At 40.4% G+C, this 16,951-nt stretch overlaps 1 protein-coding gene across 3 annotated transcripts; it reads left to right on the plus strand.

The window, feature by feature from the left end:
* The first annotated feature begins 100 nt into the window (after positions 1–100).
* Positions 101–15,059, plus strand: ACADSB (acyl-CoA dehydrogenase short/branched chain). Of its 3 annotated transcripts, none has more exons than XR_014510966.1 (12): positions 101–387; positions 2,438–2,597; positions 3,004–3,104; positions 4,322–4,528; positions 5,285–5,455; positions 7,060–7,185; positions 7,695–7,787; positions 9,324–9,413; positions 10,055–10,192; positions 10,778–10,877; positions 11,987–13,189; positions 13,441–15,059. XR_014510966.1 is itself a non-coding variant. In XM_083439710.1 (11 exons), the coding sequence occupies exons 1-11, from the start codon at positions 343–345 to the stop codon at positions 12,055–12,057; spliced, it is 1,302 nt and encodes a 433-aa protein (XP_083295836.1). In that variant the 5' UTR covers positions 101–342; the 3' UTR covers positions 12,058–15,059. The 3 variants fall into 3 exon arrangements, 1 of the variants encoding a protein (XP_083295836.1); XR_014510967.1 differs by having other exon boundaries at positions 11,987–12,622; positions 12,665–15,059; XM_083439710.1 differs by having other exon boundaries at positions 11,987–15,059.
* The last annotated feature ends 1,892 nt before the right edge of the window (positions 15,060–16,951 follow it).

Genomic DNA, 16,951 nt, shown 5'->3' on the forward strand with positions numbered 1-16,951 from the left:
CTTGTTTTTATTTTTCTCTTGAGTTCTGTAGAACTTCCGGTATCCAGTCGCATACCGTCGGGCTCCCGCCTTTAATGTGCGGGGGCGAGAACGAAGGGGATGCGCAAACGCCTGTAAAAACCAAAGCGGCGCTGCTCCTTATCGGAGGCGGGGAGTTGGGGAAGGAGAGTCGTTGCGCTTCTAAACACTCCCACCCCTCAGGAGGAGGGTTCCATTGGGAACCAGAAGTGCGTAGCGCGGCAGGCTTTCCGTAAAGGTGGGCAGAAGTTTCCTCTTTGGGTTCCTCCAGCAAGTTCGGTGTTCGCTCGGCCTTCGCGGGGAGAAGCTGCGGCGGCAGACGGGATGGCGGCGGCAGGGGCTCTGTCTTCGCTCAGGCGCTGCGGGAAGGTAAATGTCGCCGTTGTTTTCCAGGGGCTCAGCTCGGGGCGGGGGGGGGGCTGTTTTCAGATCCAGGACGCAGGTGGCAGGTGGAGGCTGCAGGTGGGCGGGCGGATCGGCTGCTTTGCAAGCAGATGCTCGCAGGTTAGAATCCCGGCATCTCGAGTCAAATAGAGTCGGGAAGCCAGTGCGAGAAGAGGGGCGTAGTCCAGATGTGCAAGGTAGTCTGGCCCCTGGTAAGAGGGAGAGTCCTTTGTAAACCTCACCTGTACAGGTGAGCTGTGTCCAAGAACAGATCCAGCCACGGAGAAAGGTTCCCTTGTTGAATGCATGGGGAAAGGTGGTTAAACTCTACTTGGACAAGAGGGCGTGGGTGCATACGGTCTCCATGCGTTTTGGGATTTAGGAGGCACAGTTCCCAGATCGGTGAATGGGATTTTCAGATGCTGCTGAGTTCTGGCACCTCTCACTCTCTCTTTAGAAATGGATAAAGGGTGTGTTTGTGCGCAGGGGAGCCATGAGGTGATCTCTCCTTCATCCCACACCCCTTTCCACTCTGTGCTGTAGGCTAAATTTGCATACCCTTTGTTAAGATGTGCCTGTAATAATAAGAAGCCTAATGCAACAGTTCTAAACATCAAGGTTTCAGCTCCACTGAACACTGACTTCTGAATGAAAATGCATATAACTCTGCTGCAAAGCTAGGTGTAAGCATGGTCCTTTCAGTGATCATCAGGGCAGCACTATGAGATAGAAGTGTAGAATAAGCAGGATGCCCCCCCCCCCCCCCGTGCATCAGGCCTGGCTTACCACCTTCTGGAGAAAATTAATACACATTGCCAACTAAAGAGGGAACTACTATAAAGCTACTAAGTCCAGCACTACTAGCTGTTCAAGACTGACTTAGGAAATAAAACTTCATTCATGTAGGTCCTTTATTGTAGGAATGAACAAAAGAACTTGATAGCCCATATTTCAGTATTTTTGAAAAGAAAGCTGTAGAATACTTCAGTAGTGTTTTCTCCTAACTCACTTCATAAGAAATGGTAGACTGTGGTTCTAATCTCTTAAAATCATTACATGTCTGTTACAAATGTAGACACATCGGTAATTTTAGTTGGTGTCTGTCACAAAAGATTGGATCCAGAAGAGGTCAAGCAGAACTCCACTGGTACATAAGACTAGTTAACCTATTGCAACATGAGCTTTCAATAAGACTGCTAAAACAGGGATAGAAAAAGAGCAAGTCCTTTTGTCCAACAATTTGTCACCAATCGCTAGTGATTGCCTCAGCCATCTGTATATTGTATACTGTAAAGAAAAGTGTGGCGATTCAGCTTGTTCATTACCCAGAACAGGGATGAACCAGCTTTTTAACATTAAGAGTTTGTGCCTTTAACAATAGGGAGGGTTTTTAAAATTTATTTTTACAGTAATAGCTTCTGATGCTACTGTGCTCTGAAAAGCTATGTATGCTAAAATCCCCATCTATGCAACTGTTACATTAGGTACCTTAATGTAGAAATGCTGGCCTTCCCTATTGTAGAAAACTATAATTCTTTCAAACATAGTAGTCATCTACTGAGTTTTGTGTGAGATTCTGCAGTACAGAAGTACGTATTGTTTTTTGGTATTTACTTATTTTATGTGTGCCAACCCCTTTCAAGCCCCTAACCCTAGAGTGTGAACTTTCTACATAATTCAGGAGTTATTTGCAAATGTTCCTGTATATTGCCCATTGTAAATTTTATAGTGGAAGATATCATAACAGGGAGTTGCCTCTTTTTATAAAGTGAGAGCAATCTTGGTCTACTTGCCTGTCAGCAAGAATTTTTTTAATGTGAAGGTGGGAGCAGTTTCTTTCTCCAGTAATCCAAATTATAATATCCATCCTTGTTCACAACCCAAGTCTAGTGATGATGCCCTCATTAGTCACTTTGGTCTGCGTCTGCCCTTGCTCCCTGAGATTTCATGGAGATATCTTATTTGTAGTTTCAGGCTAAGATTGTTTTCTCTAGTGGTATTGTTCTCTCCTTCTTAAAATATGTTTTGTCCACAGCTGAGATGGAATATGCCTCCATGCATAAACTTTTGCATGAGGCAACCCAGTTTCTTTAAATCTTCCAAATCAGAGGCTTTACCAAACCTAACCAGTGAGGGAGTAACTTGTGCTCCACTTCAGACATTTACAGAAGAGGAGATCATGATCAAAGAAATGGGTAATGTATTTGAATTCTATCTCTATGGGCAAAGTCTGCCATCACTAAATTAATTATTTTCTACATGGCATGTGATTTATAATAATGCACTGAAGAGAACGAATCACTTCTGTAAGCAAGAAATTCACCCCCACCCATAAATTGTTAGCTCATTTTCAAAAATTGATGTTTTGAAGAATTAAATGTCGGTTTAAGTCTATGTACACAATTCTCTGTTACAGAGGGGATAAATACTGTTACCTTTTCCCCACTCCACTATGGTAAACTTAAATCAAAACACCTAAATCTAACTGTAGCCACTAGTGCTATCTTACTTACATTTGTGAATTTTATATCTGTTAAATTTCTGGCTTCACTGCAACTTAAGGCTAACAATGAGATTCTTTATATCTTTTCTTCCTTATAGTGAAAAAGTTTGCTCATGAGCGAGTGCTACCATTGGTACAGAAAATGGATGCTGATGCAAAAATGGACGATTCTATTGTCCAAGGGCTATTTGAACAAGGGGTTTGTACATATTTTGGTGTTTTTAATGCAGTATGTAGCTTCTACCCTTTGCACACTGAGTACTGTATGTATACATTTGTAACACAATAAGCAAAAGGATGAATGATACAATTGAAAAATGGTCACAGGGCTGACTGCTAGCTTTCATTCTGTTTTTCTGTAAATATTTGTAGCTTTTCTTCTTCTTAGCAGATAGAAAATTTATGCAGTTGTTTCATTGGAGGTAGATTTAAGGGGAAAACATTTGGTGACTAAGGTTACATTCTGACCCCACTTACATGGGAGGAAGCCCAAATGAATTCAAAAGGAGTTGCTTTTGAGTGGACATGGCTAGGATTGCCCTTTGGGCATTTTGATTACTCTTTAGTTAAATAAGAGGCACAAGTAACAATAATGTTTTAGTATTATGCCACTCTGATTCTAAAATTTGCTGTTTCAGGAGTACAACAGCACAAACAAATCTGTAGGATCACAGTATTGGATCTCAAACTTGAGTGTGCTGATAGCCAAATCTTGTGAGCATTTCCTTAGAGTTCAGTGGGAGGCTGTGATTATAGGAGGGTACACATGAAAGGCTGATTGCCGAAGAATTGATGCTTTTGAATTATGGTGCTGGAGGAGACTCTTGAGAGTCCCATGGACTGCAAGAAGATCAAACCTATCCATTCTTAAGGAAATCAGCCCTGAGTGCTCACTGGAAGGACAGATCGTGAAGCTGAGGCTCCAATACTTTGGCCACCTCATGAGAAGAGAAGACTCCCTGGAAAACACCCTGATGTTGGGAAAGATGGAGGGCACAAGGAGAAGGGGACGACAGAGGATGATATGGTTGGATAGTGTTCTCAAAGCTACCAGCATGAGTTTGACCAAACTGCGGGAGGCAGTGGAAGACAGAAGTGCCTGGCGTGCTCTGGTCTATGGGGTCACAAAGAGTCGGACACAACTAAACGACTAAACAACAATAACAACAACACATGAAAGTTCCTTTCTGAATCAATGAGTGGTATTCAACAAAATTTTACTCAGAGTAGACCCATTGAAACTAATTGAAATGAGTCATGTTCTTTAAAATTCATTGGGCCTTTTCTGGGTGAAACTTAGTAGAATACCACCCAATAGCTCTTTTTTCTAGCAAAGATTATGGAAGTTGAGAAGAAGTCAGAATTCATAAGGTTTCTCCACCCACTCCTAACAATAGCTTTTTCTTTCTTTTTCAGTTGATGGGTATTGATCTTGATCCCAAATATGGAGGAACTGGATTTTCTTTTTTTTCCACTATTCTGGTGGTTGAGGAGTTGGCCAAGGTTGATCCATCAGTATCACTTATGTGTGAACTCCAGAATACCTTAACCAACAAATTGTTTACGACGTATGGCACAGAAGAACAAAAGCAAACCTATTTGCCTAGACTGGCGAAAGACATGGTAGGTGAAGTATATTGGCACATAAGTTAAATATGCATTTGCAGAATTGCCACCTTAAGGAACGAACTGCAGAAACCTATGTACTGTAGATTTATTTAGGAGTAAGTTCCACCAATTTACTGAAGCTTACTCTCAAGTAAGCGTGAATAGGACTGCAGCCTAAGAGTTCCACCCACAGCCTAGCCCTAGTTATACTAAACCAGTTGAGTTTAGGCATTTTTGTGTCTCATTGACTCCTGTGATTCTTCGGTTGGGTAAAAGATGTTTACAGCCAAATCATTCAAAGTTTTTGGAGTTAAACTGTTGATTTTCATCACCCTTAAAGAGGCCACTAAACTGGCCTGTGGCAGAGCTTTTTGTATATTTCTCACTGCCAATGCACAGCATAACAGTGTCCCTGTTATTGCAGCAGCTGTTCCCCCTTTCCTCCACAGCACTGCTAGGTTCAGGATGAATGAGATTGGAATTCTAGGAAACCATTTGCTCTGATTGAAACAATAAGTAGTAACAGCCCTTCTTTGTTTTCCAACCAGTGCCATCCAAGAAAGCGTTGGGTGTTTTTTCAACTGGAGTGGTGTGAAAATGTTTGAGAGACTATATTGTGTAAATACTTGGATGTACTTGTCTTGTGGATTAAATATGCCACTGGTTAGAAAAAGAAATCCTTTCTTACTTGATTACCTTGCTGTACCTATGTTCTCAAAATGTTTGCAGAGTGAATATATCTAGTGACTTGACTTTATTTTAAAATGATAGATGGGCAGCTTCTGCCTTTCAGAGCCTGGTTCTGGCAGTGATGCGTTTTCCTTGAAGACTCGTGCTGAAAAGAAGGGGGACTACTATATCATCAGTGGGTCAAAGATGTGGATTAGCTTTGCTGAGCATGCAGGAGTGTTTTTGGTGATGGCAAATGCCAACCCTTCCACAGTAAGTAGCTAAAACAGTTATTGCTTGATTTTACTAAGGCATTGCATCAAGATTAATTACAAGGTATAAACTAGACTTGTACTTTGCTTATACCGGCAGTCTTCCTTTTTCTTCCTGTATCCTCAACTTATGGAATTTCTTCTGTTGCTTTGGAAATTTGCTAAAAACAGCAGAAGAGCAGAGTTAGGAACCTTGATCTCTCCTTCTCTCCCTTTGCCCCTCCTGCCTGCCCTGGTGTTTTAAAAATAATTACAGCTTGAGTGCCAAGAAGATTAGTGCTCAAGCTCTTGGTATCTTGCATGGTTGCTACTTTATGTGTGCGCCTGCTTAGGGGTTGCTGTGACAGAATTTTCCATTAATTGTTAGTAACTTACTTTTTGAAACATTCATCCTCTAGGAATTTCCAGGATGATATTTTTTATTCATTTTGGTATATTATTAGCTACCTTGATTTTCATTTTTTGGGGGGTGGGGAGAGGAACAGCAGCATACACACATGAACTAAAATAAAAATCTGTTAGTTGAGAGCAACATGGAATTCAGAGGCATTAGAATGGGTGGCATTGTTGCATTGCAGAAATGGCGCTTGAGGGCATTTCCAGGTGCAGGCTCTTTCAGCTGGTGGGCACACTGGATTCCACAAAACGCAGAGGAACAAATGGCAGACCAGGGATAAGATGGGATGGTAAAGGATGCAGTCAGACAAAGAAAGGTGGTTACACAGTTGTTGTACAGTTTTGCACTGTTCATTATTAGGCACTGTATTGCACAATCAGCAACCCAGAACATTTATTTATATACAGTGGTACCTTGGTACTAGAAGTTTGGCTCCCGAACAAATCAGCTCCCGAACACCGCAAACCCAGAAGTAAGCGTTCTGGTTTGCGAACGTTTTTCGGATGCTGAACGTCTGACGCGGCTTCTGCTTGAGTGCAGGAAGTTCCTGCAGACAATCAGAAACTGCCTTGTTTTTTGAACGGTTTTGAGATTCGAACAGACTCCTGGAACGGATTACGTTTGACAACCAAGGTACCACTGCAGTCAATTTCACAGTTAAAAGCATTTACAATAAAAACAAATCCATGTATAAAACTCAATCTGTAAATGGAAATAATTTCAGATCTAATACAGACACAGATTGGGATGAAGATCTTCACTTAAATGGCATATTGAAAAGGAAAGACCGGGCAGCCTTAGCTGGAATCCATCCCCAAGCTAGGAGGGTGAATTCTGGTTTCTCACAGCTTCTCATTTTTCCAGTATTAAGTTGGATTCTCCACAGTTCTACATAAGTTTCCTAATCCTTTTTTAAAGGTACTCACAAACATTTCATTACACCTTTTTTTGTATGGAACACCGCCTAATATAATGAGTTTTGTGTTCTATTTTTTTTATTTATATATGCATTTTCATGCAATCCTAACCTTACATTACTTGGTTGGAAAACTGCCCTGCAAAAATCAGAGCAGTGCAGATTTCAAAGGATTGCTGCATTTTCAGAATGTGTGAATTAGGTATATCTGCTTTTAATGTGAACTGAATTGAATTTCTACCCCATCCTTATTATCAGCACAGTTAATTTTCCGTATGTCTTTCCTTTCTAGGGCTATAAAGGAATTACCTGTTTCATAGTAGACCGTAATACAGAGGGCTTACATGTAGGAAAGAAGGAGGATAAACTGGGAATCAGAGCCACATCTACATGTCCTGTAACATTTGAAAATGTGAAGGTGCAGTAGTCCTTTTAAAGCTGTGGAATTTGGCTAAGTTGTTGCAATACTGTAGCTCAGTACAAGCAGCTCAGTGGGATGCAGTTGGATAAATTAGCATGAGTTTGGAAGATGAATGGTGCAATACTCACAGGAGGTTGGCTTAAAAAAAAACATTTAGAAATATAGCAAATTTAGATTTGAATCACAGACGAACGCTATCTGTTGATTTATGATTGGTCCAAATTTACAAAATTTTTGTCAACCAAAAGCCATACAGTAGTTTGCTTTTTTATGTTTCTCATAGCTGAATGTAAAATACACGTTTGGCTCTGCAGTTGTATGGAAGCAGCGTAGTGAGGTTGCTGGTTTCAAAGTCGTATTGTGGTTTGTTGCTTTGTCTGTGTGCGTTTTTGTAAACCTCCTTGGGAAGCATTTATGTTCAAAAGGTCTATATTTTTTAAATAAATAAATGTGGAGATGGAAGTAAAGGGCTACTAGCAATTAATTGATTTTGCTTAATTCCTCAGGTTCCTGTGACCAACGTGCTTGGGCAGGTTGGGCAGGGCTATAAGTATGCCATTGGAATGCTCAATACAGGAAGAATAGGAATAGCTGCACAGGTAAGTATGGCTATAATTACTTAGGTCGAGTGCAGACGTAACGCAGAGTGTATACAGTTTTGACTGCCCCCCACCAGTCCTGATCTCAAAAAGGATGTTGCAGAATTGTAACAAAAGTCCTTTTAAGTGTCATCAAGTTACAATTACCTGAATCAGTAGAGCCACCACTGTCCAGACACTGTGGCTGAAGGTGTGTAATAGGTTTTATTACTCCCTCCCCCATTATATGATTTGCAGCAGGGCTGGGCCCTTCAGAACATGGCAGAGAACGTGGGGTCACACACTTCCCCTTCACCCAGCTGTAATCATGTGAGGGGTTGAAAGACTGAATATGGCTAAAGAGTCTTCCACAACTGTTGTTAAAGAGATTAGGAGCTGGCTGCTGGATTGCATAATTCCCTACCTACACGCTCCCAGTCTTTCCTTTCTCTTGGAGAAATACAGTGGTACCTCAGGTTACAGACACTTCAGGTTACAGACTCTGCTAACCCAGAAATAGTACCTCGGGTTAAGAACTTTGCTTCAGGATGAGAACAGAAATCACACAGCGGCAGCAGCGGGAGGCCTCATTAGCTAAAGTGGTGCTTCAGGTTAAGAACAGTTTCAGGCTAAGAACGGACCTCCAGAACGAATTAAGTACGTAGCCCGAGGTACCACTGTAAAGTGCACCACATCACGGCTTAACATTCTTTAAGCACATAGGCTCTGACCCAACAATTATTGGGCATGCCCAATGGGATGCCTTTTTTTTCTTTGAACAAGAGGTTTCCATGTGATATTGCAAGCTGCTTTTGAATAGCCCCTTGGGTTTCAGAAATGCTTTGTAATGAGGGCTGCTCTTCTATGTGTCCTTGGGCACATGGAAGTAGTTGTATAGTTCTTTGAATTTTAGCCACAGTGACTAGGTTTCAGTCTCCTTCTTTAGAAGCCTCCCTTCGCCACTCACACTTAACGAAATACTATGTTCCAACATCTTGAAGTAAAGAGAGATGTCATGAGCAAAAACCCAGGTTCCCTTCCTCTCCCCGCCCCCATTAAAAACCTGGTTTTAATTTAGAATTTAATCAGCATATTATGAAAAAAAAGCCCACCCTGAGCTATTAAGTTTAGGAGAACAGTATTAATAAGTAAGTAACCTTATCAAGGCATTACACATTAATGTTGTTAGATTATCACTTTCCATATTAAGCAGTGAAATAGACTGCTGGCGACTGACTAGGTATTACAGTATTATGCTGTGTGATGGGGCACTGAAAATTAAATGAGTAAAATGAAAGTGACGGTGAGATGCTCTTAGAAATACCCGACTTCTAGCTTCTTTCGCTGCCTTTTGAATTCTGCATATAACTAGGTTTGCTTGGGTTTTTTTAGTCTTTCTGGAATACAAAATCTCTCCAATCCTGCAGTAGTCTTATGGGCCCCTAGCAACCAAACTCTGACAATTGTCACAAAGCTTGTCTTGCCCTTTTAAAGAGGACTGTGACACTTTTCCAACCACATTAGTAACATTTGCTTTTTGTTGTTGTTCATTCACAGATGTTGGGATTAGCACAAGGATGTTTTGACCACACCATCCCATATACAAAGGAGAGGTCCCAATTTGGAAAAAGCACATTTGATTTTCAGGTAGCGATGAGTGCATTCTGTAAAATGGGTCTAAAAAGAAAAAGAAAAAAAGAAATGCTTATCACAGTTGATATTTTGTAGGCCACAGTATTATAACTTCTTAACCACTGCTACGTTTTGTTTGAAGGATTACCTGTGAGTAAATATGAAGAAAACATTTTAAGTAGTAATACTTTTCTGACTATCTGTGTGGCAGAACTTTCTATAACTTGAGTGAGAACTCCTTCAGCTACGAATTTTCACACAATTCTACCATGATGCAGTTATTTCTTGCATCATGGTAGAATTGTTTAAAAGTTCATTTGTAATTTGCCATTCAAGCTACAATTTGGTTAACTGCTGTAATATTTGCATTATTATATTTCACTGTAGTTGCCATAGGATGTGTTTATAAAACTGTAATTATGGTAATGATTTCCCATTGCTTTTTTGGTTGTTTTTGGCTTGGTCTTTTGGCACTTTAGATTTCATTCCTTACTTGGAAATGAATACAGTTTTATTTACACTTGAGTAAACAAACAAATAATTGCTATATCAGTCACTCATAGGATCAGGAACTGAGCATTATATTTGGCAGCTGGGGAAGGGAGGATGATTTTCTCTTGCAAGTTTAGTTTTACATGGAACTTGTTTCTTTCAAGGGAATGCAACATCAGATTGCGCAAGTGGCTGTACAGATAGAAGCTGCAAGATTGCTAACCTACAATGCAGCTCGACTTGCAGAAAGCGGAAGGCCGTTCATAAAAGAGTCAAGCATGGCCAAGTATTATGCAGCAGAGGTAAGCTGTATTTGAGGTTCTTTTTTTGCGTTTTCTTTTTAAATGAAACATAATTGAACTACGGCTTTATATTATTACAGATAGCTTATCATGAGACATCCTGAAGCAATTTGCAATAAAAACATATGGAACAATTCCCTATCAATACAATTAAAACATTTGCCTATATAAAACAACCGTATACACAATTTAGAGCAAGATATGTATACATGAGTCTGACCAAACTGCGGGAGGCAGTGGAAGACAGGAGTGCCTGGCGTGCTCTGGTCCATGGGGTCATGAAGAGTCGGACACGACTAAACAACAACAAATATATATATTGCTTGATTGTAATGGAATCTCAAAGTGACTTACAAAAAGAATGAAACAAGAAAATCACCCATTAAAAACAGCATTTTAAACATTTTAAAAATGATTAAAATCAGCAATAAGCCAAATACTGGATTGAAACATTCCACATGTCTGAATAGGCTTGACAAACAGAGTACAGTGAAGGCACCAACCTGATGTCAGTATTCTGACGGTCAGAATAGTATTGATTTGAATCGAGCAAAAGTCACAGCATGCTTCATGTGTTTTTTGCAGGTTGCTACTCTAACAACAAGTAAATGTATTGAATGGATGGGTGGAGTTGGCTTCACAAAAGATTATCCTATTGAGAAATATTACAGGGATTGCAAGATTGGTAAGTAGCAGTTTCTTAGAGATCATCTGCTGAAAATGAAAACGTAGCGTTTTTATCCAGTTTAAGTTTGAATGATCAGAAAGTTATCAACAAAGCGCATTTGCCATTCTCCATCTCCTGATATGGATATTGAGCGGCAAGTCTATAAGAATCTGGAAGTCTGATTGTTTGTCAAGTTTTGATCTACAATCTTAGCCACACCAGGTTCCTAACCCTCTTCACTGTCCCAGCTACCTACAGGCAAACTGATTAGATACCTTAGTTTGTTCGTTACCCAGAATGTAGATCTGATAGTCTCTTCGCATACAGCTGCATAGGCAAATCCATGCTGCCTGCCCCACCATGCGGCTATATTATTCGCTTCCAATCCTTAGCTGCTCTGAATTGGCATGAGTGAAAAGCAGGCCCCATGCCTCTGGATGTGGAAGATATAGGGACTAATTTCTGTTAGGAAATGCATTGTTCTTTCTTCAGCAAAATTATGACCAGCCCTATCTATGTTAGACTGTACAAATCTGTGTGGATATCACAGTCTCATCAGTCACTGATCTGCAGCCTGCCATAATGGACTGTCTCCACTAAAATATGTACAAGAGGATATGAAAGCAATACCTACTTTACACATACAAGTTATAGGGTGGAATTGAACATTCGTGAGTAGACTTCTGCTTGCACAACAGGGCTTCTTATTCCTCCCTCCTGCAGCCTCCACGTGCCTCCCAAATCTGAATTGGAGGGTCCCCCAGTCCCTCAGAGCAATTGTGTGGGTGGCTGCAGAAAAAGGGGAGAGGAAGCAAAAGTCCTGTTCTGCAAATGGAAGCACACGGTCACCTCTGGCGTCAATCCATAACTTTTGTGAGCTTGCCCTTGCATCTTCCTTTGTAATAAAACCACACCACATTCAAAGTTTCTACTAAATTGTTTAACATACTGCACTGATCACAACAAAAAATACTCCAGCGGTAGAACTTGAGGCTGTATTATCAGACCTTTTTCACTCTGCATCTATTATATAGCTTTGCCTCATATCTAATGTTTACCATAACATGCTTAAATCACTGTTTATATTATTCCTTCATTTATTCCCCCACCCTGATGGTTTGTTTCAGGTACCATATATGAAGGAACTTCAAATATCCAGCTGAACACAATCGCAAAATGCATTGCTCAAGAATACTGAGATTTAATTACCGCTCCAGTACTGGTGTGAATCACGGGCTACTTCTTCATGTCCAATTTCTAAGACAAAATAAGAAAAATTGTGGTAATTTTAAATATGTACAAGACTGCAGCATAAGTGACTAGACTGTTACACTTCAGTAATGTACCGTAATAACTAATTTCCCCAACTATAATGATACAGGGCGTTAAAATCAACCTTCTTTTGTATCTACACGTTGGGGTTTGTAGAACTGATAACTTCAGCTGATTCTGGGCTATCAAGGCTTCTCTGCTTTACCATGTGGGCTCTTTGAACTTTTGCAGCTGCTTATGAAGATCCAGCACACAAATATATAAACTGTGGAAAGGAACTAATTATCCAAGAAATCTCTGAAATTCTATTCACACAAGTGTGATGGCCCTGATCACATGGGAGCTGTAATGAAGTTACACTAAAAAAAATACCCTACAACCCATACATGTTGGTGAACTACACAAGTATCAGTGGTCAGTGCTTGAAAACATGGCCTAAATAGGATAATAATGGACAAAATAACCCACCTCTTTGATTGATTTGCAACGCTGTACTTGGGGAGTTGGAACAGACTTGTCCTATGGTTGTTAAGATGGAGATGAAGGAACTAATTAATACAGGGCCTTTTCTATAGGATGGTTAAAAGTTAGTATTTCATGCTTTATTCTGGGCATCCTGTAAAAATGCATGCAGGCCTCAGAGACAGCAATAAGCAAGACATTTGCTTTTGAATAGTCCTGTTAATCTTGGCTATTGCAATGTGTCCAGGAGTATGTTCATTTCCATGGCACTTGAAGGTATTTTACATAGAACTGCTTCACTGGAACATAAAAAGGTAAGATAAGATTATGGTGTCTGTGGCACTACAGTATCATGAAATATTGTGCAGGGTTGCAAGTGATTAAGTGAGAAAGTGGTGCTGGTTCCACTGAAGCCAATGGGGTTTTTATCAGCTTCCTTTAAACTCCTTTTTTGTTGGCTTTTAGACTGCAATTTTTAATTTTTGTGCCAAAGTCACATACATGTAAAGTGTGATCACCTTGTTTCCACACCTCATTGGGTGAAACTGTTGCAGACAAGAGTACCCAACCAAGGTGATCTTGCATTCTTTTTATTTGTGCCGTATTTGAAACTTGAATACAGTGGTACCTCAGTTTAAGAACAGTCCGGTTTAAGAACGATTTGGTTTACAAACTCCACAGATCCAGAATGTCCTGGTTTGAGAACTTTACCTCGGTCTAAGAATGGAATCCGAATGGTGGAAGGGCACTGGCGGCGGGAGGCCTCATTAGGGAAAGCATGTCTCAGTTTAAGAACGGTTTCGGTTTAAGAATGGACTTCCAAAACGGATTAAGTTTGTAAACCGAGGTACCACTGCACACACACACGTTTCTTTCTATTCTATTAGTGGAAGAAAATGCCCATTTGAAAAGCACCCTCATAATAAATATTGCTGTTACTAATATTAGTTCATCCATCAGATTGGGTCGGGGGCAAGCATTTGGTTGTGTATGTGGGGAAGAAACATTGCTGAGTCCAAGCGGCAGAGCGCAGCCTGAGCTGCAAAAATGCTGAGGCTAAATTGTAGATCATGCATGGGGACGTTAAGGCGAAGGCATTTCCTTGTATGCTCAGATCTTGTGATAGCTGCTGGGTTTAATCGGAAGTAGTCCTGGAGCAGAATAAACAGTGTTCTGAAGTGAGCGAATGACTGGGGGAGGGAAGGGGAGGAAGCCTACTTTGTTGTTAGGTAATGCACACATTTTGGAAGAAGCACAACACATTAAAAGGCACCCCCCCCCAAAAAAAAGAAGGAATCAGAAATCCAGCAGGCACATGTTGAATTTCTTGTTGTTTCTGCCATCTTAGAAGAGGCATATCCTCTGTGTGACAGAAGATGTGATCTCTCTTCGATGATTCATATATTTCCCACCTATCTTTTCTTATGGAACCCAAGGTGGAGTCCATGTGGCTTCCAGGCCATCAGCCAAGCCCAGACCTACTTGGCTTCAAAATGGTGGTGGCCTCATGTGCCTTCACTCCGCAGCCTGGGAGTGCTGCCTGTATTCTTTTTTAAATGAATGCTTGTATTAAAAAAAATAATTGCAAAGATCTGCAAGTTTAATAGAGCCATCTTTTAAATTTATTAAAATGTTTCCGATGGAGTAATCTGATTGACAAAACATTGCAGCCCCAGTAATAAGTGGTAGCATTACTCTTTAAGCTGGCAGTAATTGGCTATAACATTTCTATGACAAGGTCCCCACTGTGCCTTCAATCAATCTAGCTGTATTAAAAAATATGGAAAGCTTGTCTGTGTTACATTTGAGCTACCTTTGTGGGTTAAGAGTATGTATTGCCACATGGTCCAGTTATACAATGTACAAAGCTGCTCATGAAAACTGTCCAGCTACTTGATTCAATATACTTTGCTATATACCTGTTACAGGACCTGAATTCGCCTCTTTCTTTTCTTGAGGGGCTCTGGGTCTTTTAACATCTGCATGTCAGTCAGAGATTCAGCAGGCACAACTTTCTTCACAACAACTCATGCCTGGGAAAGCTTTCTTTAAATTCTAGCTAGGAGGCAGCTTTTAAAAAGCAGAAATCCACTTTCAGCAGGGGGGGGAATGTTACAACCCTAACTTTGAAATGGCTTTTGCATTAAGCATCTAGCATACAAGTTTTTATCACTTTGAACTGTGTGTTTATTATATCTGCTTTGGGCTGTATGCAGCTGATCGGAATCCGATTCCTTCTAAGCCAAACATTAAGGAAAATCCTTGGTGAGTATTTCAAGTTAAAGGTACAGTTTGTATAAAGAGCATCTAAGGTGAAGTATTTTTGTACAGCACGCTTACTGCGTGCATTGTTACAAATATTTTTGTATTTCTTCTACCATGATTGTACACCCCACAAAGTGGCTATAAAAGTGATTAAATGCAAATGCATCTACTAAGTGAAAGTGGAATAAAACTGTAAAATAAGATTGTGGTTGATGAATGCCATACACGTAACACCCTCTTCTCAATCAACAAAGCATATGATAATGTCTTCTGACTGTGGTGTGTGCTGTCTATCCATCTACCCTACAACTACATTCTATGGAGATAGTACTTGAAGAATGGTCTTGTGTGGCACAAGTAAGGCCTAGATGCCTTCCTCACTGTCTCTCTCTCTTCTTTTTTCTCTGGCACACATTGCTATCTCTTGCTTTCCTAATTTTTTCATGGGCTGACATTGGAAGGTTTTTGCAAATGTAAGCACAATTCATACAAGATTGCTTTCTGCCCCTGGACAAGAACACACATATGAGATTCTCTTAGTTTCTTCTCTGCTCACTCTTTCTTTCTCTGGCATCAAGGTACCCTTAAAGGCACCCCAAAAGCTTTTTATAAAAATAAAAATATTCTACTCTCTGTCACAGTCAAGAAAAAGGATTATGAGCAATGTTAACACAAGAGACAAAATATTTTCATACTAAACCAACTGAACAGCAAGGATGCATTTGTGATCTTGGTTCAGAATGAGAAGCTAAGCAATAATAATGGAAATGGACTTGGCTATGGCATTTAGATGGTTCTGTAAGTCCTGTTTATTCACAAATAATGCTGACTCTTCTCAGGTGCATGTATGATTATAACAAAGTAAATCCATTAGGATTGTTCTTTCAGCAGTTTTGTCATTTTGGACTTAAGTTGGTTCCACGTTGGTTTCAAAATTGGGTGGCAAATTGCCTCTAGCAACTTACGTGGAATAAAATATTTTCAGATGCATACATTCCTCACCTCTGACCCCTAAAGTTGTCTATTTATGGGGCAGCAGAAGCAAATTGCATCGGCAACCTATTTGAATGTAGCATTCCCACATTTTCCCCTCATGGGATGGTTTGTAGAAGGTATTGCATAAGCATGAATGATGTACTGGAGTCAATCTTGACTTTAGTTTTTCGAGTATGATTGCTTACCTTATCCCCCTCTTAAGCCAGCCACTAGAGGGACATCCATCTACCAGTAAACAGGCTGAACATATCCAAATCTATACAGTAGAGGGCATAGGAGCTCTTCCATACAGGCCAATTTTTTAAAATAAAAAAATGCCTAAATCACTGTCACATCAAAGATACTGGAGGGGGAAAGATGTGGAAAAGTATGCCAAGAAAGCCTGCCAGTGTAGAAATAATTAAATGTATTCCTTTCCCTTTTTTTAAGGTTAACAGTAAGTCCGCTTTGGCACCAGAGCAAGTTGACTTTTTATGTAGTGAAGTGTTCATTCGTTATGCCTTTTCTTACTGTTAGGCTTCAGTTTTTCATTAGGACACAGCTGGCTTTTTTCCGGGGTTGGGAAGGGGAGAGACGAAGTGTGCTCCCCTCCTCCATCTCTCACATTGGAAGCTGGTTTAAACTGAGTTGGTCCATTACTCTAACTCAGTACTTCCTTTCCTTCCCAGCCCTACCTGCAGGTGCCAGTGATTATATCTGTGTGCAAAGCATGTGCTCAACAGACCACTAAGCTAGAACCTCGTATCTCACTAGGCAATTGCATAAACTTACAAATTTCCTGAAGGCCATCTGGTCCAACTTGCTTTCACCCAGAAGCAAAGTCTTCTGTATTGATTATTCCTATAAGGTTAATTCATGTCTAGTTGACTTAGCAGTAGATGTGGGCTTATCTGCTCTTGGTGGTAACAAATCCTGTTCACTGAATAGCCATATCTTCAAAAATGTGATTTGTTAATAAATGGAAAATACAATAAAAGAGTAGACTACAGGCAGGTTGGATGGTCCCCACATCTCACTCCTGGAGGTCAAATTTTAAGGAAGTAGGGAAGGAAGGAAGATGCGAATTCACTTGTCAGGAGAAGAATAAACCTCATTTA

This window comes from Podarcis tiliguerta, assembly GCF_965153285.1.
Source record: "Podarcis tiliguerta genome assembly, chromosome: 5".
Taxonomy (NCBI): Eukaryota; Metazoa; Chordata; class Lepidosauria; order Squamata; family Lacertidae; genus Podarcis; species Podarcis tiliguerta.

Bases quoted from the DNA above. Each gene is read 5' to 3' on its own strand.
- ACADSB (XM_083439710.1), top strand. From the start codon at position 343: ATGGCGGCGGCAGGGGCTCTGTCTTCGCTCAGGCGCTGCGGGAAG. The intron at 9,414-10,054 runs GTAGCGATGAGT...GTTTCTTTCAAG, and splicing joins AAAGCACATTTGATTTTCAG to GGAATGCAACATCAGATTGC. The intron at 10,878-11,986 runs GTAAGTAGCAGT...GGTTTGTTTCAG, and splicing joins TTACAGGGATTGCAAGATTG to GTACCATATATGAAGGAACT.